The following is a 26,267-nucleotide window of genomic DNA, read 5'->3' as shown; positions in this document are numbered from 1 at the left end:
AACATCAACATTGCTCATACAGAGCAATATCAAAACAGGTATTTTGATATTTGAAGAAGCAGAAGGGAAAGAGTGCCCATCACTGTGATTGAACTGAGATATTTTTCAAAGAACTTTCTATGCAGAGGTTGAGGTTTTTATAGAAAATACCTGCAAAATGTTCTTTTGGTCTGGACCGCATCATGAACAGAAAAACAAGTCAATGACTCTTGTTACAAAACTTTATTTAAATATATACCACGTTCTTGATATGCATCCAAGTAGATTTTCTTACCACAAATAGGGTTGTTAGTCGAATATTTATTGTCTGTTCAAGTTATGGCACAAGTAGTGCTTTCCATGCCAGTTCCCTTTGATCAGACCTCCTATGCAGACAGCCTCTGCATCTGTTTGGATCTTCCTTGTCAAGTTCTAAGTCCCAATTGCTGCAGAGATTTACAATATTTCCATGAAGTTTCCATTTCAGCCTGTGATACACCAATCACTATTAGAATATGGGCAAAAAGCCAGTAAATAAAGCTAGTGGTGGAATCCATAACAAATCTTTTCCAACAACAAAAGCTTGAATTTCACATGCCTCCTGAATTTCCTGTGTCTCATGACTAAATTTTAGGTATTCTGAAACAGTTTACTTGATAAATTGTAACTTGGAGAGTATATTGTACTGTTTCTCTTGGGATTAAAACTGAATACTTACAATTAATTGTCTCTTTTAATGGAATTATAGATGTCACTTTTCATCTTGTAGGTTAAAATATCTAAAACCACTAATAGCCAGTAATGAGAGGGACTGTGGTCTGATTAATGGGGTACAACTAGAAAATATACGTTCCAGTTTACTAAAAATTCTCTAGCATATGTGCTGTTGCAGTCATGGTGAAGAGAACAGTGACCTGACAATTAGGAAACCCGGCTTGTAATACTGCCTCTGTCCTTAATCATGTAACAGCAATGTTGCCTCTTATTGAGGGCTTTTCTCTGTGTCAGGCACTTTGTTGAGGGCTTCACATGGATTTTCTCATATTCATTCTTTCAAAAGTCCAATGCAATAGGTACTATCATCATTCCCATTGAACAAACAAGAAAACGGATAACTAGAGAGGAAGGAATAGTTTTCCAAGTGTTACAGCTAATAAGTTGAGGAACCAGGATTCAAAATCCAGGTCTCTTTGTACTCTAATGGATTCATGGTAACTATAATGAAAATAAACATTAGAAACATGAAAAATCCAAGTCTCTCTGATCCCAAACTCAATTCTTAAATAGTAAATTGTCCTGTTTTTCTAGCTTTTAAGGATTTTGGACAAGTTTCTTCCCCTCTCTTGGCCTCAGTTACAGAATGAGGAGATTGGACTAGAAGTAAATGATCTCTTACGATTTCCTCCAGCTCATTCATTTTAGCCATAGTTTCTTCTTTCTACTATATGGTCAAGCCTCATTCCCAAGTCTTTGCCCTTGTATATTGGAGATGTTCAGAAATCTTTTTTTCTGAATAAATGTTTTGCAACTATTTCTTGTGGAGTTTTCTTTCCATATTCTTATTTAATAAAAGAGTATAATTTCCCTTAGGGGTATAATACTGAAATAGAGCTGAAATGGGGGTGTGAGTGGACTGGATGGCTCGCCATCTTGATCTGCTATATCCTGCTGTCACTGGAAAAAAATGCACAACTTAAAAGTTGAGAATTATGTTTTATTCAGCAGACAAAACTGAGGACTTAAGTCCAGGACACAGCATCTCAGATAGCTCTGAGAGACTGCTCTGAAGAGGTAAGGTAAGGGAGGAACCAGGATATATAGGAGTTTTTGCAATACAGACCAGGTAGTCGTAACATCAGAAGATTACTCTAATTAGATGGAAAGATGTACTATGTTCTTGGATTGGAAGAATCAATATTGTGAAAATGACTATACTACCCAAGGCAATCTACAGATTCAATGCAATCCCTATCAAATTACCAATGGCATTTTTCACAGAACTAGAACAAAAAGTTCTAAAATTTGTATGGAAACACAAAAGACCCCAATAGCCAAAGCAATCCTGAGAAAGAAAAATGGAGCTGGAGGAATCAGACTTCCTGACTTTGGACTATTCTACAAAGCTACAGTAATCAAGACAGTATGGTACTGTCTTTGTATGGCACAAAACCAGAAATATTGATCAATGGAACAGGATAGAAAGCCTAGAGGTAAACCCACACACATTTGGTCACCTTAGTTTTGATAAAGGAGGCAAGAATATACAATGGAGAAAAGACAGCCTCTTCAGTAAGTAGTGCTGGGAAAACTGGACAGTTACATGTAAAAGAATGAAATTAGAACACTCCTTAACACCATACACAAAAATAAGCTCAAAATGGATTAAAGACCTAAATGTAAGGCCAGACACTATAAAATTCTTAGAAAATATTTGCAAACAAAGCAACAGACAAGGGCTTAATCTCCAAAATATACAAACAGCTCACGCAGCTGAATAACAAAAAAATAAACAACCCAATCAAAAAATGGGCCGGAGGTCTGAATAGACATTTCTCCACAGAAGACATACAGACGGCCAAAAAGCACATGAAAAGATGGCAACATCACTAATTATCAGAGAAATGCAAATCAAAACTACAGTGAGGTATCACCTCACACTGGTCAGAATGGCCATCATAAAAAAGTCTAAAAACAATAAATAATGCTGGAGAGGGTGTGGAGAAAAGAGACCCCTCCTACACTGTTGGTGGGAATGGAAATTGGTACAATCACTGTGGAGCTTCCTTAAAAAACTAAAAATAGAATTACCATATGATCCAGCAATCCCACTCTTGGGCATATATCCAGAGAGAACCATAATCTGAAAGGATACATGCACCCCAGTGTTCACTGAAGCAGTATTTACAATAGCCAAGATATGGAAGTAACCTAAATGTCCAACAACAGAGGAATGGATAAGGAAGATATGGTATATATATACAATGGAATATTGTGCAGCCATAAAAAGAATGAAATATTGCCATTTTCAGCAACATGGATGGACCTAGAGATTATCATACTAAGTGAAGTAGGTTAGACAGAGAAAGATAAATATCATATGATATCACTCATATGTGGAATCTAATTTTAAAAAGTGATACAAATGTACTTATTTACAAAACAGAAACAGACTTACAGATATTGAAAACAAACTTATGGTTTCCAAAGGGGAAACCTGTGGGAGAGGGATAAATCAGGAGCTTGGGATGAACACACACACCACTACTGTATATAAGATAGATAACAACAAGGACATACTGTATAACACAGGGAACTCTACTCAATATTCTCTGATAACTATATGAGAAAAGAATCTAAAAAAGAATAAATATATGATATGTATAACTGAATCAATTTCCTGTACACCTGAAACTAACACAACATTGTAAATCAACTATACTCCAATAAAATTAAAAATTAAAAAAGATTACTGTTAATTAAAGAAAACCAGATATCTCAAGTTAAGGAATTTAGCACTTTTCTATACATGGGAAGAGATACAAAAATCACAGTTCACTGAACTCATTCCTTTGATATGAACCTCAGCTATCTGGGGCCAGTGTCCTGTGCTTTCTCATCCCAAGTCTCCTCAGGGTGCATTGTCAGGGGTGGATGCAGCAGTTGACTGCTTGATGCCGGGCATCTTGTTTCTATCCTGAGTTCCCTCAGGGTTCACTCTTGGGGCGGCTGTAATATGATGGCTTTATGGCTGCAACATCCTTTGTTTACTGATATGGCAGGCAACATTTTTTTTCACTGATACAGCTAAGGTGTTCCTGCTGTTATACCTACCTGCATACTACTGATGACCCAGAGAGTGAAGGAGACAAAGGAAGGGATGTGGTGGGGCCAGCAGAAGCCACCCCAATACCCTCTCAGGAGAGGCTACTTAGGATCCTATGGCCTGAGCCATAGCTTTAAGATCCCACTCCCAGCTCCACTTAGCTCCCTCAATTCTAAGTATATATTGAACACGTGATATTTCACATTGCCAAGGGATATTATTCCCTTTTCCATTTGTGAGGTAGGCTTATACAGGCAGACTTCCCAGGTTTTACTGAAGAAGATCAACATTTGCTTATTTATAATGCCTGAACCACATTGTAAATGTCATGGTTTTACAACTTACTCTCAGACATCTTGGGGAAAAAACTATCCGCCATAAAATCTTTTGTTCAAGAAGATTGTGGCCAAGTAGTATTAATGAAAAATATCAATCAAGTGTAAGGGTTTTTTTTTTAACATTTTGATTGGAGTATAATTGCTTTAAAATGGTGTGTTAGTTTCTGCTTTATAACAAAGTGAATCAGTTATACATATACATATATTCCCATATCTCTTCCATCTTGCGTCTCCCTCCCTCTCACCCTCCCTATCCCACCCTTCTAGCTGGTCACAAAGCATCAAGCTGATCTCCCTGTCCTAAGGGGTATTTTTGAATGGCAATTTCACATGGACTTATTGCAGGCAATCTGATAGATGGGTTCTATTATTAGGAAGGAACTGTAGTCCCCAAATAATCTTCAATTTAAGTCAACACACTTTATGCCACACATGTATTCCTGAAAAGTTGTCCTAAACCAGACTTCTGTGAATCCATATCTTCTCCTTTACTTCCACAATAATTTTAGAATTGCTTTATTTTCAATTCAATCTTCATTTGGCAGTGGTTCTACCCTACCTCTCTCTGCCTAGAAGTTAATAGCTTATGCAGCGCTGATATATACCATCAGGGAACTCCTAGGAACTCCTACTTAAAAGCAGCCTGAATTCTTTGGTAAAGCAAAGAACTACTTTGTAATGGGCACAGTCACCCTCCAAAATGTTGTGCTTTATAAATCTAGATCTTATAGAGTGTTCTCTTAAAACAGGATGTGTCTGAATATGGATTAACATCTCAAATCTAGCAGTCAAAAATTATTTTCAGAAGATCTGAAAGACAAAATGATGTTCAAGATTCAGAGTATCTGTCCTTACAATGATCAAATCCAGATTTAGAAAAGGAATGGCATTTTCCTGTAGGCAATTTTTTCCAGTCATAATAAAGATCAATAGAGAGCAGTTTTAAGTTCTGCACAAATCTTTTTGTTGCTATTGCTCAACCAAAGGAAACCACTTTCTGGTACACTGCCCATTTCTGACTTAAAAATTGTAAGCTCCTTAGGGTATAGAACTTAGCTTATATCTAATGCTTTGTAAACTTACCTATCTGTAAAACTTAAATGTTTACATATTATGCAAATAGCTTCCATACCAAACAAAGGTGAATTTCTTCAAAACTTTAGACCATATTTGACCTTAAGAGTCTTATTCCAGGGTATTATTTTGAAAATATATTTCTAATACAAATCAGAAAGGACAATTTCACATCACGTGTGCCAAAGGCACTAACTTTAGGTATCCTACCTATAGTTGACTTCCATTGTAACAACAGTTGCTTTTTACAGCACATACTTGTTAGATGGGTATTGCCTCTCCTACGGTTTTTCTCAGAATAAATTGATAGTGGTTAGAAGTCACCAAGATAATTCTCTGCCAAAGTTCTTCTCAAGTGTAGATAATATTTGCTTTCTTCCTTGATTTACTCCCCCTTCTGTGTGGAACTTCGGACCTGAAAATTTTATGACATTTCCTAATCAGTAAAAGTCCAAATTTGCACAGTACACAAATGCATTCACAAACCTACATACATATTTACACAGATAGAGGTGGTTTGGAATGTTCTAATAATGAAATTTCCCAGACGTGTTTATTTAAAATAAAAATTTAAAATTTTGTGTTTGCAAGTATCAGAATTCAACATGCATTTCTTTTTTATTTAAATAAATTTATATATTTTATTTATTTATTTTTGGCTGTGTTGGTTCTTTGTTGTTGTGCGGGGGCTTTCTCTAGTTGTCGTGAGCGGGGGCTACTCTTCATTGCGGTGTGCGGGCTTTTCATTGCAGTGGCTTCTCTTATTGCGGAGCACGGGCTCTAGGTGCGCGGGTTTCAGTAGTTGTGGCACGCAGGCTCGTATTTGTGGCTCACGGGCTTAGTTGCTCCGCCGCATGTGGGATCTTCCCACACCACGGATCAAACCTGTGTCCCCTGCATTGGCAGGTGGATTCTTAGCCACTGCACCACCAGGGAAGCCCTAACATGCATTTCTTGAACATCTAAAGAAATCTGATTATGAGACAGGAATGTCTCAAACAAACCAAGGGCAGGAATGATACTGGGCCTCAGGAAGGACTTGATTATGGAATTAGAAAGCTCTCAGAAACCAACTTTAGGTTCATCTGGCAGTTCTGTGTCTCATCACTGCTTCTTTCTTTGCAAACTGTCTTTGCTTTCCTAGCCACATGGTAGAAAATATGGCTGTCCATAGCTAAAGAGATTTTGTGTTATGGGTCAGCCACTCAGAAAGTCAAACTCTTTATGAGTCCCAATTCCGAAGAGGGTCAGGAGCATGTCCCTATCCTAGATAGAAACCACCGTGGCCAGAGGAGCATGGTTATGCAGGAGACACATGGCCATGAGACAGGTGTTGTTAGGTGTTAGAGATGGAAGGATGAATAGCAGGGCACCTGCTCTCAAGTTTCTCACTATCTAGGAGACAGAAACAAAATCAGAAAACTTAGATTTCTATGAGATAAGGGCTTTATGAACAGTTTTTGGTGGGGGCGGTACAGAGGGAAAAGTAACTTTGCCCCGTGGAGTTGCCAAAGTGTTAGCAGTTGAAGTAATATTAGAGCTGGGTTTAAAAGGCAGAAAAGAAGGGTCAGGGGAAAAGGGGTGTAGTGATAGCAGAGAGAGGCCAGGAAATTCTGGAAAAAGAAATGGCATATGCAAAGGGCCAAAGAGTTTGAAGATACTGAGAAGTTCATCGTGTCTGAAGAATATAGTGTGAGGTGGGGAGGGAGGTAGAATGATAGATGAAGCCAAAGGGGAACATGTTGGTTTTTGGAGGGTCTCGTTTCATATGCTATGCTGAAGAGTTCAGACTGTATTTAATATGGAAAGGATTTTAAGGAGAGAAATGACAAGGTCAGGGCCTTTACTTGTATTTATTTTTTAGGTGAAACTCTACCACCAGTAGGGCAGGCAGATACAGCTCATTAAGATGAAAGAATATAATCTTACTAGTAGTAGATCACAAACATGTTTCAGTGCATACTGAATTAGGAGGAACAATCCAAACCTTTCTAACTGTGCGAACTTGGACAAGTTATTTTATCTCTGTGCTTTAGTTTCCTCATCAAGTTCTTCACCTGTAAAATGGAGAATGATAATAGTACCCACAGGTTGTCTTCAGGTTAAAAGTGTTAATAGAATACTGCCTAGTACATAGTAGGCACTCCACGTGTTACCTGTCATTTCCTTTTCTACTCTCTCTCTCTGCCTTGACCTCAGGGTCCCAAGCTACACCTTGCCACATTTGTTGTAGGCTGGGAATAAATGCCCACTCAAGGGCTTCACTGTTGCTAACTTTGGCGTGTTATTATGCTAAGTGGGTCCCTTCTCATGATATGTAAACATGAGAAGGAATCCATGCACTGGTTTCTGCCTCAATAGGTAATTGGAATAGAATGAGGAGCCTAGCGTCAGGAAAACTAATTATAGTAATTAATCTGAAAGAGAATGAGAACAGAGGATTGTGGGAATAGAGAGGAGGCTGTGATCAGTAAGATATTCTGAGATAAAATCAATAAGATATTGTGCTCAACTGAATGAGGGAGCTGAGGAAGTGAGGACTGTAATTTAACATGTATGTAAGCAAAGTGAATAGATCTTTTAATTCCACTGTGTCAACTTCTTTGGCTTAAAAAATCTGTCCACATTTCAATTGACTTATTTGTTCCATCAGTAGCTCTATTTAGATAAAAACAAGCGGTATGATCTCCACTCACTATTAGAATTTTTATTTAAAAAATTTTTAAGGACATGTGGCCTTTTGTTTTATTTTTTAATTTATTTTTATTTTTGGCTGCATTGGGTCCTTGTTGTTGCACGTGGGCTTTCTGTAGTTGCGGTGAGCAGGGGCTACTCTTCATTGCGGTGCGTGGGCTTCATTGCGGTGGCTTCTCTTGTTGTGGAGCACAGGCTCCAGGTGAGCAGGCTTCAGTAGTTGTGGCGCGTGGGCTTGGTATTTGTGGCTCACAGGCTCTAGAGTACAGGCTCAGTAGTTATGGTCCATGAGTAGCCTTTTTAAAAAATGGAAGTATAGTTGATTAACAATAGTATATCAGTTTCAGGTGTACTACATAGCAAGTCAATATTTTTATAGATTATACTCTTTTTAAAGTCATTACAAAATAATGGCTATATTTCCCTGTGCTGCACAATATATCCTTGTTGCTTATCTATTTTAGATTGATACATAGTTTGTATCTCCTATATCCCTATCTTGCCCCTCCCCCATCCCTTTCCCCACTGGTGACCACTAGTTTGTCTTCTATATCTGTGAGCCTGTTTGTCTTTCATTATATCGTTCATTTCTTTCTCTGGCTTATTTCACTACACATAATACCCTCTAGGTCCATCCACGTTGTTGCAAGTGACAGAATTTCATTTTTTTATGGCCGAGTAATATTTCATTGTGTATATATATGTACCACATCTTCTTTGTCCTTTCATCTGTTGATGGACATTTAGGTTGCTTCCATGTCTTGGCTATTGTAAATAATGCTGTTATGAATATTGGGATGCATGCATCTTTTTGAATTAGTGTTTTCATTTTCTTTGGATATATACCCAGCAGTGGAATTGCTGGATCATATGGTAGTTCTATTTTTAGTTTCTTAAGGAACCTCCATACTGTTTTCCATAGTGGCTGCACCAATTTACAATCCTAGTAACAATGTACTGGAGTTTGCTTTTCTCCACATCCTCACCAACATTTGTTATTTGTAGACCTTTTGATGATAGCTATGCTGACTGGTGTGAGGAGACATCTCGTTGTTTTGATGTGCATTTCTCTGATGATTAGCAATGGTGAGCATTTTTTTCATATGCCTGTTGGCCATTTGTATATCCTCTTTGGAAAAATATCTATTCTGGTCTTCTGCCCATATTTAAATTGGGTTTCTTTTTGATACTGAGTTGTATGACCTGTTTATGTATTTTGGATATTAACCTCTTGTTGGTCATATTACTTGCAAATATTTTCTCCCATTCCATTGGTTATCTTTTCATTTTGTCAATGGTTTCCTTTGATGTGCAGAAGCTTTCTCATTTGACGTCTCATTTGTTTGTTTGCTTTTGTTTTTCTTGCCTGAGGAGACAGATCCAAAGAAATATTGCTAAGACTGATGTCAAAGAGTGTATTACCTATGTTGTCTTCTAACAGTTTTATATTTTCAGGTCTTACATTTAAGTCCTTAATCCATTTTTAGTTTATTTTTGTATATGGTGTGAGAAAGCAGTCCAGTTTTTCCAACATCATTTGTCAGAGGCTCTCTTTTCCCCATTGTATATTCTTGCCTCTGTTGTTATAATTAACCATATAAATGTGGATTTACTTCTGGGCTCTCTATTCTGTCCCATCGATCTATGTGTCTGTTTTTGTGCCAGTACCATGCTGTTTTGATTACAGTAGCTTTGTAATATAGTTTGAAATCAGGGAGGGTGATACCTACGGCATTGTTCTTTCTCAAAATTGTTTTGACTATTTGGGGTCTTTTGTGTTTCCATACAATTTTTTGTATTATTTGTTCTGGTTCTGTGAAAAATGCTATTATTGGTGGTTTGAAAGGGACTGCACCTAGAGGGTATTATGCTAAGTGAAATAAGGCAGGCAGGAAATACAAATACTGTTTTAATTCACTTATATGTGGAATCTAAAAAACAAAGCAAATGAACAAACAGAAATAGACTTATAGATACAGAGGAAAAACAGGTGGTTGCCAGAGAGGAGGAGGAGTGTGGGGAGGATGAGTGAAATCAGTGAGGGAGATTAAGAGGTACAAATTTCCAGTTACAAAATAAATGAGTCGAGGGGATGAGATATACAGCATGGGGAATATAGTCAATATTTTAATAACTTTGTATGGTGACAGATGGTAACTAGACTTATCATGGTGATCATTTTGTAATCTATAGAAATATTGAATCACATATTGTGTACCTGGAGCTAACATAGTGTAGAATGTCAATTATACTTTAATTAGAAAATAATAAAAATAAGTGAAAATAAGAGAAAAATGCTATGTTGATAACATGAAGAGTAATAGTATTTAATATATATTAGAATGTGAATAGAAAACTAAGAGCTATTATTTCACCTTTTCAAGCTCTACAAATCCTTTGCTGAATTAGTATAGTCTTGAGATTTTTTCCCACACATGAAAAATTTGAATAGAACAATTCACTAATGCTTCTCGAGTAGAAAGTTGTCCATCTCTAAAGAATATTTCTTTTAGGGGTCAACTGTCTCACTGACAGGAAGAGGATTTACACATGCAAGTCCTATTAACATTAATAGGTGTTACCAGCATAAATCTCCCTGTAGTGATAGGTGAAAAGACCCTCCAGTCTACTAGGATTCAAGTTCTAATGATTACCTGTCAAATGGTCCTAAGAGTCATCATCACTAGAAAGAGCAGACGTGGCAACTTGTATGGGAAGGGCATCTCACTGCAGCCCCACAGCTGAACTATGTTAATAGAAAGAAAAGTGGCCTTCAAAGTGTGACCTGGGATGTTGTGTTAAACCTCTTGCATTTTTAAAAAGCCATCATTAAAGAAGAGAATTGAAACATATCAAAACACTTGTTTAAGAAAAAAAAAAGTGTGAATACTCTTATGAACTCCAAGGTGCTTGAAGGATAATACAGCTACTTGTTTAAAAATTCAATTAACCTTATCTTTCTTAAACTTGATTCATTAATAATCTCACAGATAAATTGCCAGTTTTGAAATAATGATGTTACCTTTTGAATACGTCCTGTCTGGGAAGGTTTAAAAATGACTTGGAATTGACAGAAAATGTCACTCTTCTTTAATTATTTGATTCAAGAACAAATCATAGTTCAGTGAATGATTTCTGCATGAAAAGAACATCAGCAGTCTCTTATCTGTTGCAAGTAAGCTGTTGGGGACTCAACGACCACAAAGACAAACACATCAGGTTCACACTCAGCAAGTAAATAAGAAAAACGTTTCAGATTCTCATACACTAAGTGAGATGCGAAAACAGTTTGCAGGTAATGTATTGTAAAGCCATATCCCATGCCTCAGAACACTGATTTCAAACAGAATGAGATCTGATGCTGGCAACTAGAACAGTTTGCTAAGTAAACATACCCATGTATCATTTGATTGCCTTTTTCACAAACCTGACACAGTTGGCAGATGCCTAGGAATAAAACCAAGTATACAGCTGGACAATTAACTACGAATTTAAGTAATAGATCAGTATCAACAAATAAATCAGTTCCAAGACAATTTTTAATTTCTTGGCATATATACAAAATTTTAATATTAAAAAATAGGATACCACGCCTGAAAGGCATTAAAAACAGACTTTATTTCCTCTGAAAACTTACGGTTACAGTGTGCAAATTATGAATAATCATATATTCATGCTTTTGGAAATGCATATAAGAAAAATCAATCAAGAGTTGAGAGAGAAATTATCCAATACCAATAGCAGTAAATAACTTATTTGTAAGAAAACTGCTTTGAAGGATCACTACTATTTAGCAATCAAATTTCAACAAATTTTTTTTCAAGGTTTTTAGCACTTTAGACAAAGGGCTGCCTTCTCCAGAACTACAGCTGTGACAGAAGTTAATCATTAGTGTGGCCATTATTTTACACAAAGGGCTGCCCATCTCAGAAACTACTATTCCAGAAGTTAACCATTAACATGACTATTTTCCTATGAGCAGCTAGATATCATAGAAGATGGGGAAATTATAACTCAGTTTTCCTATAGAAAAATATATGTTTATAATATACATATCATATATATCTATCTTTTTCTGGGCAGGCATACCAACTAGACAAAAATACAGTAGCAACATAGGTCTAGTAACCAGTTTTCATGTTGATCACTAAACTGAATGGTATTATCATTTTTGGTTAATAAGAAGCATGCATAACATAAACATTTTAAACACATGAATAAAAATTCTTTGATAATAGCTATTTTCAAAATTTAAAATTAGCTACTGAAATTTCTGCATCACATACAGCATTTATATTTTATTCATATGACTTCAGGCTTATGGTTTTACAACAAAACTAAAAGGTTTTCCTTTAAAGCTATGAAAACAAGTATTTGCAGTAATTAAGGTAGCTGAAAAGAATGCTCTTAGAATAATTTCTATTACATTCTGAGGCAACAGGAAATATCTAAAGTTCTCTAACACAAGGTTTTTAACAGTTGTGTATTATCTTAATCATCACTAATCATATTCAGGAGCTTTTAAACATTTCAACAGTATTTAATAAATAACCTGGAAGAGAAATTCCGATGCTGGCTAATGGATGAAATAGGGTACAGTATGGACTGGGCCATGAGACCACAGAATATCTCCTTCATTGTTTTAGAGAGCTGTAGTAAAGCTATCAGTATTTTTCTAGTCATTCTGGGTGTACCCTGATTGGCTGTTTACATAAGTGTGCATCCTGCATCAAGAGGCCTTAACTCTAAGACTATAACAAAGTACAAAGTACTGCAATTGTATTCAGACTCAATACTCTCATATAGTGGAAGCTTTTATATTGCTGGTACTGCGGGGCAGAGCCAATACCCGGCGCTTATAGGTATGTATTGTGCATTTAGTGCATGCCGTGGTTGGGTTTCAGGAAATATGATTTAAGATGGATCTGAATCCATATAACAAAGTAGGTTATAATGTGATTCCCTGATTTGTATAACATTATAAAAGGGGAAGAAAGGGATAAAGGGGATTAAAGAGATAGGAGAGAGGCTATACAATGGGGAGAAGGATTAGGAGTAGCCTGAGAGGCTGGGAAGATTTTCTTCTGGATTCAGCTATATCCGCAGGGGGTTTAAAAGGTGAGGCAAGAGCTACATTCCTTGATTTTTTCCATTTCTCGTGAGTCTGTGACCTGACAGAGCTGGTTTCCTTTAAGATCTTCTCTGAAATCTGGAGAGGTCAGAGCCCTGCTGCAGCTGAAGTATGTAAGAACTATGTGCTTTCTACTGTAGCCATGGCTCTCTGATCAGCAAGATAGGCCAGACTGCATGACAACGCACTTTTAATGTATTTATTTATTGAAATAAGTTGTTGAGTCCAAACTATTGCTCAAAAAAGGTAAACCATTAGAGCTTGGCATTTGGAAAGATTTTAATATAGGCACTGTCACTGTAACTAGATTTGCTGCCTAGGTACAGCCCTTGTATTTTTATGTTAAGTGCATATTAGGGTTTACCAATTGTCATATTCTATTTAGAGTCCTTGGTTGTTTCAGGTTTACCTACTAGAAGAGGAATATGAAGAGTTTATAGACTGTTTTCCTTATTAAGATTCAAAACCACAATTTCACGTTACTATGTTTACTTTTCTATTAGACTATAAAATACTAATTAAGGAAATAGATTTTTATTTTAAAAGCTTAATGCAATAAGAACACTGTGATCTATTGTGTTGGGGGAGGTGACAGCAAACAGTTATTTGCTGCATGAGATCTTTGATATTCACCCCCAAGACAATGAGAAAATTCTGAAACAACTTTTATTCCAGAAAAAACATTCTAAGGATGGCACTGCATTTATCTTCAATATCATTCTCATACAGTAGACATATGGAGAAACTGAGGCCCAGAAGTTAAACAATTTGCTTAATATCATCGGTGGCATAGCTAGGACTAAATTAGGTCCATAGACAATTAGGCTAGTGCTCCAGATACTCGACTAGACAGAATTTCCAAATACCAATGAGCCTATTCAAATCTTTCCACTTCTTCAGTATTGAGCCTTCCTAGTATGTTCAGGATTCACATACAAATATCACTACTAACATTTAAAAGAAAAAATCACTGAGTAATGAACTCATGACTTGTTTATAAAAGTGTCTACTTTAATATTAGCATTTTCAATACTCAAGATAGAAAACAAAACAAATCTCTATTTCAAGCATAGGCTCCTGCCTGGATCATGACACTTTAGTTTTTATCAGCTATATTTATGTATGCTTTTATCATTTGTGTCACGATGCTCATACCCATAAAGAAAATATAACTCAAATAATCAAAGGAAATATGTAAGCAGATTTTGAAGATGTGGTTTTCAAACAAAGATCCAAAGTGGCAAGCAAAAGCTGTCCTAATACCATAGAATTATTAACAATGCATAGGATCACTTTCATAAACATAGCTATATTTCTGGGAATCAATCCATTTATAATTTTTATCTGCTAATCCCACAGGTTTGGTATCTTAAAGCAGGCAAGTCAATGTGCTTTACAAGTGTTTTGTGGTCTTGGAATGTCCTTTTTAAGGAAAATTCCCTTTTGGATTTCTATCATCTGTTTCTCTTGGTAATTCTGCATGTCAACTGGCTGCTGCTTTGTAACATTTTTCAAACCTTTCTTCCATCAAGAGGACTCTGAGGCTAGGAGGATTTTCCAAAATGTGCTATTCAGTTTGGTGTATACTCATTATTCAGAGGGCTCCTCTGGATTTCTCAGATTTGTGCTTTCCCTGGGAGTCTCTGAGTTGGCCTCTGGTATAGCACTGGATTCTGAAGCCTCTGGTTGTAAACTGTCTCCATCAAGGATAATGTCTTCAGGATTTGGTGGGGGTGGACAGAAGTCTTCGTTGGGGCAGATTTGTTGGAAAAGTGCTTCAGCCTGGCCAGGGAAGAAAGGGCACAAGAGTTTTTGAACATTAACGTAAAATGTATGTGCCTTTCTGGAACTATCAAAACAATGAAGTATCACCCTTAAAATTTTCTTTAAGTTATAGAACTTTACACAGCACACACGAGCTTCTAAAAACTGCTTTCAGAACTCCATGACTTTTCTCCCTCTAATTTATACATTCATTCAGGCCCACCCTTCAAGTATATCAGTACTTGCTAAGACTCTATGAAGTGCTCAGATAGTTGAGATTTTAAGGTCATTCATTCTACATGTCAACAGAAATACAATTTCCCTTAATATCCTTTATATAATTTCCTAATAGAGCCTGTTTGTGATATTTGTACAGTCTAATTTAGCATATACTAAGTTTAACAAGTCATTGTTCAAATCAAGAAAATTCTTCATTGTTTGCTCTACTATTTGCTTTTCTAATTTTCCTCTCCCTGTGCTTTGAGGAATATAACACAGTGTCCAAGACAATGGACACTGAATAGATAACCATGCCCAAATGCTGGCTCTGCCACTTAGCAGCAATGTGATCTGGGGAATGCTTACTCAGCTTCTGAGCCTTGCTCTCCTTGCCTATAGAATGGCAGAGTAAAGTAAGCCTCTCTATTTGGTAATCATTGCTATTAATAATAACATATATTAAAATGTTGAGATTTAAGCTGAGCTTAGTCTGGCAGGGTAAGAGAATAATAAAGTAAATGTGATCTTAATTAACAACAACAAATACACACACATACAAGAAAGTAAATGTGGCAAGTAGCACTGTTATTCTATTCTAAACATATTCCTGCTATTATTTAGATGAATACAGTTCTTTGTTAGATAAGGGTCCCTGCCAGGCTAGGGAGCTTGCACTCTAGCCTACCGGTAAAAGAACGTCATTAACGGGTTTTAAACATACGCTTGTTTTGCTTTAAAGGTTACAATGTCTGTCTGTACCACTTCAACCCTTCTTCCCAAAGTACACGCAAAGTCATCCATTAGGTCAGGAGTTGACAACTATGGCCCACATGTCAGATCCAGTCTGCTGCCTGTTTTCATAAGTAAAGCTTTACTGGAACACAGTTACTCTCATTCATTTATCTATGGTCTACGGCTGCTTTTGCACTGCAATGGTGGAGTTGAGTAGTTGCAAAATACATTATATGGGCTGCAAAATCGAAACTATTTGCCATTTGGCCATCTATAGCTTGTAAACTCCTACATCAGGTGAATAAAACCAGTATCTTTGGGATAGGGTGAAGGGTTGGTTAAGCAGAAACTTTTGAGCTTTGATGTCGAGTTGAAAGAAGGGACAGGGAGAGAAAAATAGCTTCTTTCCTTCTTAAGTATAGTTCAAGGTTATATTTTTAGACATGCCATTTTATTATGGATATTTTGAAATTAAATATTTGAGATGCCTGCTTTGCTTCCATCCTGGGGTCTTACCATATACATCTTTGCTGGAGACATTTAGTCCCTAGAAGCAGGACTGAGGTCAGACAGAGCCTCTACCTCACACTTTAGTTCCTCTAATGGTCACTGTGTCTGTTATCTCTACCTTGACTGCCTATAGAAGTTCTCCTTCTCCTTTACTCTCTGCATGCAATCAGTCAGCAAATCCTATCAATTTTATCTCTTAGTTCTTGACTCCACCTGTTCCTCCACTAGAGACATAGCCCAGACATGCACCATCTTTCCCCTGGACAACTGCAACATCTCAGAACTGGACTGGTCACTTTGCCTCTAGGGTTCCCCTGTGTAATCCATCTTTATGCTGCCCTTAGAAGGGTCAGTGGAAAATGAAATTCTGTTTATGCCTTTTTTTGGCTTAAAACTCTTCTAACAGGATAAAAATCCAAGATACTTATAGCAAACAACATCCTTCAGGCCTATCTTCTCTGGTATCATCATCTTCTTCTTCATCCCATCTCTGCCTCTCAGGCCTTTTGCTCCACTGTTACCTGTTTATTGGTACTTTCTTAAACATACCATGATGTTTACACCCTGGGCTGGTGCAAATGCTATCAATTTGATTGTCTATCACTTGGATGAAGAATTGCTACTCATCTTTTATATTCTTCCCTGTAAGGTTCTCTGACTCCTAGATACAACTCATGGCTCCTCTATATTACTTTTATACTTTCGATATCATTCTCTTATTGCATATACCACACTGCAATGTCATTTGTTTACACGTTTTTCTCCTTTACCAGACAGTGATTCATCCAGGAATAATGACTGGGTTTTAGTTAACTCTGAATCTTTAGTGCCAGGCATGGAGTAGAATCTCTCTTTCTCTCTCTCTTTTTATATATATATTTTAATATATTTATATATATAATATATATATTATATATATATGGGAGAACTTTAGAAACCGTATATTATACAAATGTTGAATATAAATATTGTAACAATTATTATGATTACTATTATTATTACTGTTCCTCTTACTTCTACTCCAATTCCTCTGTATCTCACACCTTGTCTCCCTTTTGCCACCTCCCTGTAGGATAGATTTTCTCCTGAACTCCAGTCCCTGTGGCTAGATCCCACTCGACCTGTTTTTGTATATCCCTGTCATGAACAATGTGTGTCCTAAGACTGCCAAACAATTGCAGGTTGCCACCCTGCTTTTATTTGTGTTCTACCTGCTTGTGGAAATCCCACCTTCAGCTCACTGCCATTGGCCCTCTCTGATGCCAATTTCCTAAAGCCAGACTCCAGCCTTTCCCAAGTCTCTCCTCTTTCCAACTGCTGGAACCTTTTAGGGTCAACTGCCACTTTCTGGAAGGTCTATCTAGTGCTTCTTGGTGAACTTCATTTCATTTGCCAACTAAGCCCCAGTTCTGAGAGTTGTCACCAAGAGGTTGGTTCAGAGTACTTAATTGTCAACTTTTAACCTTCCTTGGTGTTTTAAAGCCAGAAGTTAGCTTAGGTAAAGATTTTCATGTGGTTAAAATAATTAAAAAGGGCTAATTATATTGTGAATTAGTTTCCTTATATTGGGAAGTACAGAGAGGACACGTTGAGTTATTTAGATATTCCTGTTTCTTTAACATACATCCACACAAAACAAACAAATATTTTGTCAATCTAGCAGTTTAATGTATTTAGGATGTATCTGCATTAACGAGTTGAAAGTAGCATAGTATACTAGATGAGTGTACAAGCACTGGAATCCAACAGACTTGAGGTTAAACCTTGGATAAAAAATTTAACAGCTATGTGATCTCTGGAAAAGTTATTTAGCCCCTTTGGCGCTTAGTTTCCTCATCTGTAAAATGGGGATGTCACAGATACTTACCTCATAGGGTTGTTGTGAGAACCAAATACAATAATATATATGAGATGATTAGGACAATGCCTGGCATGTAGAAAATGCTCAATGAATGGAAGCTTCAGAAGATATGATGCCTAAAATTGCCCTCTCCCTCAATGGCTTGAGAAAGTGAATGCTACTGCACTATGTGAGCAACTTGACAGTTCCTATGACCTATAAAGCTGGTCTTCAACTTACAAATTATGAACCAAAAGTCATAAGCAAGTTGCTGATCTGTCCATATAAACAACAGTCTACATGCTGGTTAGACTGCCAGCCCAGTCCACATCAGCCAATATAACCCATTTCATACCTTAAGTATAATACAGAGTACAGTACTATTTAACTATTCTTATTCTCAAGGCAGTGGCAGCTCCTAGGCAATGGGGGTTCCTGAAGAAGGAGGGAGCTATCACTGGCTTGGGAGTATAGACAAGTAGGGACTATAGACCAGTCTGTTCATCAGTATCTGTGGGTAAATGAAACACTCCCTGTATTAAGAAAAGAAATATCTATGTCAGGTTCAGAAAAAAACTGGAGTAACACAAACTACAAAAACTAGCAAGTCACAGAAAGATTCACATAATAGGGAATGTCTTGGTATGCTCCTGCACACAACTTTAACTTGTGAGTAATAAACAGATCAGATTACTTTATATTTTTAATATGGCTTCAAATCATAAATAGCTTCATATGAACAGAGAGAGACAGGTCTATGTTATTCAACATCTATACATTTACAAATAAGAAGAGCAGATGCAAACTTGCCAACTAGCAAAATGAAGCATTTTATTTCAAAAAAAAAAAAAGAGAAAGAAAGAAAAATGATATCTGCAGGTACTTATGTTTCCTACACAGGCAAAGCTTAGGTGATGTTCTGAGGGCTTTTAGAGACAATTTGGAAGACAGAGTCATCAGTTAGTGCTTGGGATGAACACAGCATGACATACTGGAATTAGAACAGAGTTTATCTGAACAAACTGGCTATTTTTATTTTTTATTATTATTATTTTTTGTGGTACGCGGGCCTCTCACTGCTGTGGTCTCTCCCGTTGCGGAGCACAGGCTCCGGACGCGCAGGCTCAGCGGCCATGGCTCACAGGCCCAGCCGCTCCGCGGCATGTGGGATCCTCCCGGACCGGGGCACGAACCCGTGTCCCCTGCATCGGCAGGCGGACTCTCAACCACTGTGCCACCAGGGAAGCCCTATCTGAATAAACTGGCTATTTTTAAATGTTATTATTGATGCCCTTTAAAGTAGGCATTATAATATTTCTCCCAAAACTGATGTGAGGTTAAAAGTTGTATAACAAATATAAACCTACTTATAATTAACAGTATATAATAATTAGCACCCAAACTAGTATTACTGTTTTCTTCTGTGAAAACACTGCACTCAAGTCTATCTTCTTGGGAATCAATATCTCATGATAAAATTATCCTTTAATTTTAATCTTTTAGCTTGCAGTTTAGATCACATTAGCACTTCTATATTAAGTCCTTATTTAAGGCCTTCCATTTTGGTTAAAAAAAACATTAAAGTTCACTCAGGAATAAAGTTACCTGGCTGATAACTTGCTGGTAATTTCTTCTTGGAAAAAAATGGACCATCAAAGCAAAAATGACTTGGCCATTTTAAGCCATAAATGTAGATATTGAACCATCCTGAGTTCCTATTAAACTAACAGAATAAATGATGGATGAGAGATGTGACTTCCTATTTTTGTTTGTTATCACTGACTAAATATGATTATCCTGGATCACCACTAGACTCTGAAGATGAGAAACAAAGAATCTGGTAAAAAACTGTAAATGTATAGGTCATAGCCTTGCTGCTATGCCTAAAAATTAAAGGCTCAAAAAGGCCATCTGCTCCTATAAGATCCCTACCACTAGTGGGAATGAAACTTCCATCTGTGGTCTTAGAACAACGTTAAATTATCCATTTATTGTTTCAATAAACAGATGCGCCAACTACATTGGTGAAAAGTTTAGACTTATACCTTAAAAAATGGTATTTTCTGCTCTACTCTTCCTGTCAAGTGCAGAAAAGTGTGTTTGTACATGCATATGAATTTTCAGCTTAGTAGACTCATAATTCACTTTTGGCATTTTGTGTCACCTGCCCTGTACCTATTGATAGCCCTGCCCAAGAACGCTGTCACAAAATTCCACCTTGATTTAACATACTCCTCAGCAGCTATTATAGTAGCTTTGGGACACCAGCTTGTGTCAAAACATTAAAGGAATCATGCTAATTGTGAAAAACTATATGTTCTTTTCCATGGTAAGGATGTGCCTTAAAAATGTGCCATTTTAAAAATACATTTTGTATGCCTTACTAGTTACACTCCTTTGGAAATGACTCAAGTTTACAGAGGAAAAAGTTTGTGTATTTCAAAATACAATGATAGGCCACCATTTAAATTAGAAGCAATGTTTCTTTAGAATACTGGCATTATAAATTAATTTTTCTGAATATGTATTTCTAACATCTTCTATCTTTATTCCCACAATGGAACTCATAAACAGTCTCTTGTAGTTCATCATTATATTCAATAACATGAAAATATTTGATATTAAAGTGGCTTTGTTGTTCACCGAGAAAAAGTTTAGGGGCAAATTGCAGAGATGGTATTAAATGAGAGAGATGCTTTTTAAGTTTCTTTTCCCACCTCCTAGAGGAAAAAACAATTCACTTTCCCTACCACACCAACTTCCTAACATAAAACCAAGAAACACCAACAGCCTTACCTGTTTGACTGCATTATCATTTCCTAAAGCACAGTCTGGGCCAGAGCAGACATAAACGTTGGATGGTAAATCATTATAAGAGTTCCTGCTGACGTCCGAAGAATCTCTCATATTGAAGTAAAGAGCCCACAGAAGTCTTGGCTTTTCAACTTCTTCATTTTCTAAATGTAGATATAAATTTTACTTACATCTAAAGCACAACATGCCTCTCAATTACTACAACATGTAGCCAATTGCTAACAAAGCTACCACTATATATTGTAGTAAATCAGAGCTTTGTATGTAAACTATAGTAAATCTGTATCCACACACTCTAATACATGTGTATGATATTTCAAGCAATGATGGCTTTTCAACCTAAGACAAGTTAGATTTTAAAAATTATTTTGATTATTAGTAAGTTACTTAGATTTAACTCCCATCATGTTCCCTTGGATTTCTCTTATTTCTCATCACCAGTATGAAAGCACTTATGATCATATTCATCTTTAAATTATGCCAATGAAGTGAGAAGTTAACATAAATTTATTTTCTTATGTTTCACATGGATAAACCAACTTAAAAAATTATAAAGTAAGTCAATGCTATATACAGGATTATGAGATGACCAGAATAGAGAAATCTATAAAGACAGGAAGTAGGGGAATTCCCTGGCGGTCCAGTGGTTAGGACTCAGTGCTTTCACTGCCGAGGCCCAGGTTCAATCCTTGGTTGGGGAACTAAGATCCCACAAACTGCGTGGCATGCCCACCCCACCCCCCTCAAAAAAAGACAGGAAGTAGATTAGGGTTACCTAGGGCTGTGGGGGAATTGAGGTAAGTGCAGGTTAATGGCTAATGGGTATGGGGTATGGGTTTCTTTTTGGAGTGATGGAAATATTCTAAAATTGACTGTGGTGATGTTTGAACAATACATTAAAAAACATTGGATTTTATACTTTAAATGGGTGAATTGTATGGTATGTGACTCTCAATAAAGCTGTTATTAAAAAATAGTATATACAGGATTAAAAATTGGATATCATAACTCACTAACACTGTCCTACTAGATTACAAAAGTAATGCCAACCAACCAACAAATAACAAAAATATGATTATGAGACTGTAAGCTGTTTTCAGTGCACATTCTCTCATTTACAGCAAGCATCTATTATGTGTTAGGCATCAGGCTAGGAGCTGGGGATACAAAGATGAAGTAGACTTAGTCCTTATTATCTTGCTCTTTCATGTTCCCTAATACAGAGCCTAGCACATAACAGATGCTCAATGAATAATTTCTGAACCAATTTTAATTCTGCTTTCAGGTATAATCAAAGCATGATGTGCTTATTAAAAGATCCAGCCCTCTTAATCTCAATACCTAAAGCCTAATCCTTGCTATCTTAATAATTATTTCTATGCCTTTCTTCTTTAGAAATGTTATAATTACATTTTCTTTGGTTGAAAACAGAAAATATTGCTGTTAATATATTTATTGACTACAGTGTTTTCTTAGCCTGAATCTGAAGAAAAATTCAAATTCTGTACAATGATAATAAAGGACGTGCATGATGATTACCCAAGACCATAAGGCACCTTGTGAATCATAAAGAAAATTCTAAAGGTATAATTATCTAGTTAATTAACTCTTATTGGTAGATTTATAATCAGTGGAGAAAAGTTAGCTAATTGCATTCTTCAGTTAAAAAGAATGTCCCATTCCCCAATTCAGGACAAATAGGTTTTTTATTATACTTAATTTAAAACATCTCCACTACAACAATACCAAATATGTTCTCTTTCTAGCTCATCCTGAATAATCCATAATTATTAATGTGATAGGATGAAGAAACTCTGGATGAAGTGATCCTTTAAGATGCCCCTTTCTAATGCTAAGATCTATGAGTCTAAGGTATCACTAACTTCATATAAAGCACAAAATAGGTGGCAAAACCTACTTACTTACAAAATAAAGGAACATAAGGGACTCATATTTCACAGATAAAACCATATGGCTCTTAGTAAATTTATTGGTGAGCTTAGTTTCAGTAAATCTTACAGGAAGATGGTTAAACATACTGCCTATCACTTATGAAACCAGACTCTAGGAGCATTGCAGAAAAGTGAGCTAAGGTCTGGTAGTCCTTTAATATTGCTCATTCCATTTCTAAGCATATACTAAGAGAGCTTATCTTGTATTTTATGAAAGTTCCAGCTCAGAGGAGGGCTTTCACTCAATAAAAGTTGGGGGAAATGAATAATTCAATTATAGGAAAGAAATTTCATAGAGGTTGAAGTTTTGAAAAGAAACCGAGAGGAAGATGAAAAGTTGACATAGGCTGAAGATAAATGCTCTAGACACAAGGGAGTTATTGGGCTTTGACCTTAAAACCCTCAAAGAAACAAGTAATTGCTTCATCTTTCTTTGAGGCCAGCTGGAAGGCAGAGAGAGAGCTGGAAAAATAACATGCAATTGTGCAGTGCAAAATTGTCAAAAAATTATTAAAGCTGTCGAGGTTTGGTTAGGAATACATCACTTGGTCAGAAATAGAATTGGTTTTCTGTAATAGCTCATTTCATTCAATTAGATTGTGCAAAGGACTAAACAAGTAACAGGTAATTTAGAATAAAATCTTGGGCGAATTAAACTGGGGCAAGTACAGAATAAAGTAGGCTGAAGAAAATCAACAGTGGCACACCAAATAAAAGCAACAAATAGTCTATAGCTGCATGCCATGTTTAGGGAGAGAGTGAACTATTTTAGCAACATAGCACAGGTAGCACAAGACCAAGAGAGTAGGAAGACTGCCACAGCTATGACCTAGACTGGACACAACAAATACAAAAAGGAATTAAGATAAGGTATTTTACTTCTCAGCTCAGTAAAAACACCCTCACCAGCCACCTATTTCAAAATGACACCTATAAGGGGAATTCCTGCATTTAGGCAGTGCTGATTTTTTGAGATAGGAACTGAATGAGATAGAATGAGATAATGCCACATGCTGTGCCCAGTGGAGGGAAGAAGAGAAAGAAGATGGTGCAGTGATGATATTACACTGCAGACATTTGAAGATATTGTACTAATGAAATTCTTGCTTCAATTTGTATGGAAAAATCTCAATTTCCTGCGTAAAATAAGAAATCACTTAGGAAAGTTCTACCTGTGCTTTGAAGGATATTATGGAATCTGGAAGAATTAATGCACATATGAATGGTGAGCAATCACCTCATTTTCTCACCTGCAGAATCAGGTTTATTAAGCATAAAGTATCTGAAATTTCCTTGGACTGTGAAGTAGGGAAGAGTTTAGAGATCTCTGATGCTCTTAAAGGAGGCTGGGAAGTAGGGCTCTTAGAAGTATTAGTACAACTGCTTCTTAAGACAGAGCATATGTCACGAGCTCCAGCTGATACCTTAAACATGAACAAGTAAGAAAGAGAGGGAATAGAAGGAATACCTTCACAAGGCTATTGGATTCCTCAGATACAAAGGCAAAGAAGTACTGTGTTTGAGAAGAGAACATTATCTTTTAATACTATAAATGAACTTCATTGCAAAGTGACTAGGCTGACTTTCACAAAAGCTCAGGAAGCACAGCACTACACAGAACATATAAGTCGAATAAAAAGAAAATAAGCTTAAATAATGTTATTCCTCTGGCACACATTTTAAAACAAAATATTTATAAAGCTTTAAATCATAAGGTTTCATATCATAGTCAAATAATTAAAACATAATAGTAAAAGCCATCAATCTGTGAAAATAGGGGCTTTTGCTACAGAGAAGAATGTGCTTTAATGTATTAAAAGTTCATATTACTCATAAAGTTCCTTCTTCCTCATTTAGGCAGGAAAATGAATTGAGTTCTCTTCTCCAGGTGACTTTGCCTCTTTGACCTGCCATGGCCCAGTGCTCACTTTATCTGGTGATTCATTTTCAATAACTCCAACAGTATTTGTTCTGACATTTTAATTAAAATATGACCACTACCTCATCCTGATGATAAAAAGGCCTATGTGTCAGTGAAAACTGGCTTTTCAGTGCCTCAGTGCACCTGAGGACCCCTCTGAGCACATAGTTCTTACTAAAGAATTTCACTCAGGTTCTAAACAATACATCATTTCAAAATAGGATCACATTAACCATTAAGATTAATGTTTAAAAATCTAAAATGGCTAGAGGATGCTAAGTAATGAATATGTAATTTACCCATCTTGATTTTTTAAAAAAGAAAATGCATTTAAAAAGTGAAGAGCAATGATACAATATTCAAATTTAGTATATTATTTGGGACCACCACACAATGAAATTACAACCAAAAATTATGAAAAAATTCAGAAATAAAGAAGGAATTCTGAGTTTTTATAAGCAAGGTAACTAAAGCCAAAGACAAAACTATTATTCCATTTTACATTTAGGAATATTATTGTGTATTGTAACTCTGCAATCAAATTTTTAACAATACATTTATATGAGACTTTCCAATGGAAAAAAAAAGTAAATATGAAACAAATTAAATTCCAAACTAAAGTGAAGTAAATTTTCAGACTGCAGAATTTGATTCAAGCAGCCCAAAAAGAAATTAATTATACCGATATTAGCTCCTGAGAATGGAGCAGTTTGTTTTCCTATGTAAATGTAAATGCTCCTTTATGCACTATCTTGCAAAGAAAACAAACAAGACACACAGAAGATGAGCTAAAAGGAAATACAATAGGTAGGGGTAAATAAATGGTTGCCTGAACAAACATAACATCCAAAGAAAATGAAGATATATGAATTAATGAACTGGCCAGGATTCAAGTGGACATCCAAATCCTATAATGAAAATCACCGTCACTTCATATAAATGAATAAGATCCATTAGGCCATGTTTTGATCACCTACACATAGAATTCACTACAATTTGCTCCATTCACAGCTACAAGGGCTACCCTATGATGCGGGGAGAAAAGTTAAAAAATTCGTGGTTGAAAAGCATCTTTCCACCATGAGTAGGCAGCAAAGTGGCATGTATGTTTTGAAAGCTAAATATTTATCACATCACTAGCATGCAATGCATGAAAAGACAATTATTGGTTAGGAAGGATTCCTACGTTTGCCAATTAATAGCTTAACTTTCTCTCAGTTGAACCAAGTTTTTTTTTTTTTCTTTATAAATGAAGATAACTTTTTCTGATAAAGGAATATATGCTCTTCATACAACATCTATAAAATAAAGAAAATTAAAAGGAAAAAGAATTATACATAATCCCACCAAAATTGAGAGATTTCCTGAGTCTTTTTTCTATGCATATGAGTATGTACACATATAAATTTATATTTTTGCACTTAATTATATACATTGTGTGTGAGATGTAGCTTTTTCTCTTATTATAAATATTTC

General features: G+C 36.2%; 1 protein-coding gene across 1 annotated transcript in view; it reads right to left on the bottom strand.

The window, feature by feature from the left end:
* Positions 1–11,507: 11,507 nt before the first annotated feature.
* CHM (CHM Rab escort protein) overlaps positions 11,508–26,267 on the bottom strand; it is a 198,384-nt gene continuing 183,624 nt past the window's right edge. The window contains exons 14-15 of the mRNA XM_030849074.2: positions 20,901–21,061; positions 11,508–14,821 (exon numbers count right to left, since the gene is read on the bottom strand). Of these exons, the coding sequence (XP_030704934.1) occupies positions 14,630–14,821; positions 20,901–21,061 (353 nt within the window). The 3' untranslated portion in view covers positions 11,508–14,629. The remainder of the gene's footprint in view (positions 14,822–20,900; positions 21,062–26,267) is intronic.

The sequence above is a fragment of the Globicephala melas genome, chromosome X, assembly GCF_963455315.2.
Source record: "Globicephala melas chromosome X, mGloMel1.2, whole genome shotgun sequence".
Taxonomy (NCBI): Eukaryota; Metazoa; Chordata; class Mammalia; order Artiodactyla; family Delphinidae; genus Globicephala; species Globicephala melas.
The sequence above is the reverse complement of the archived record's forward strand: the minus strand, read 5'-3'. Positions and strand labels throughout refer to the sequence as shown.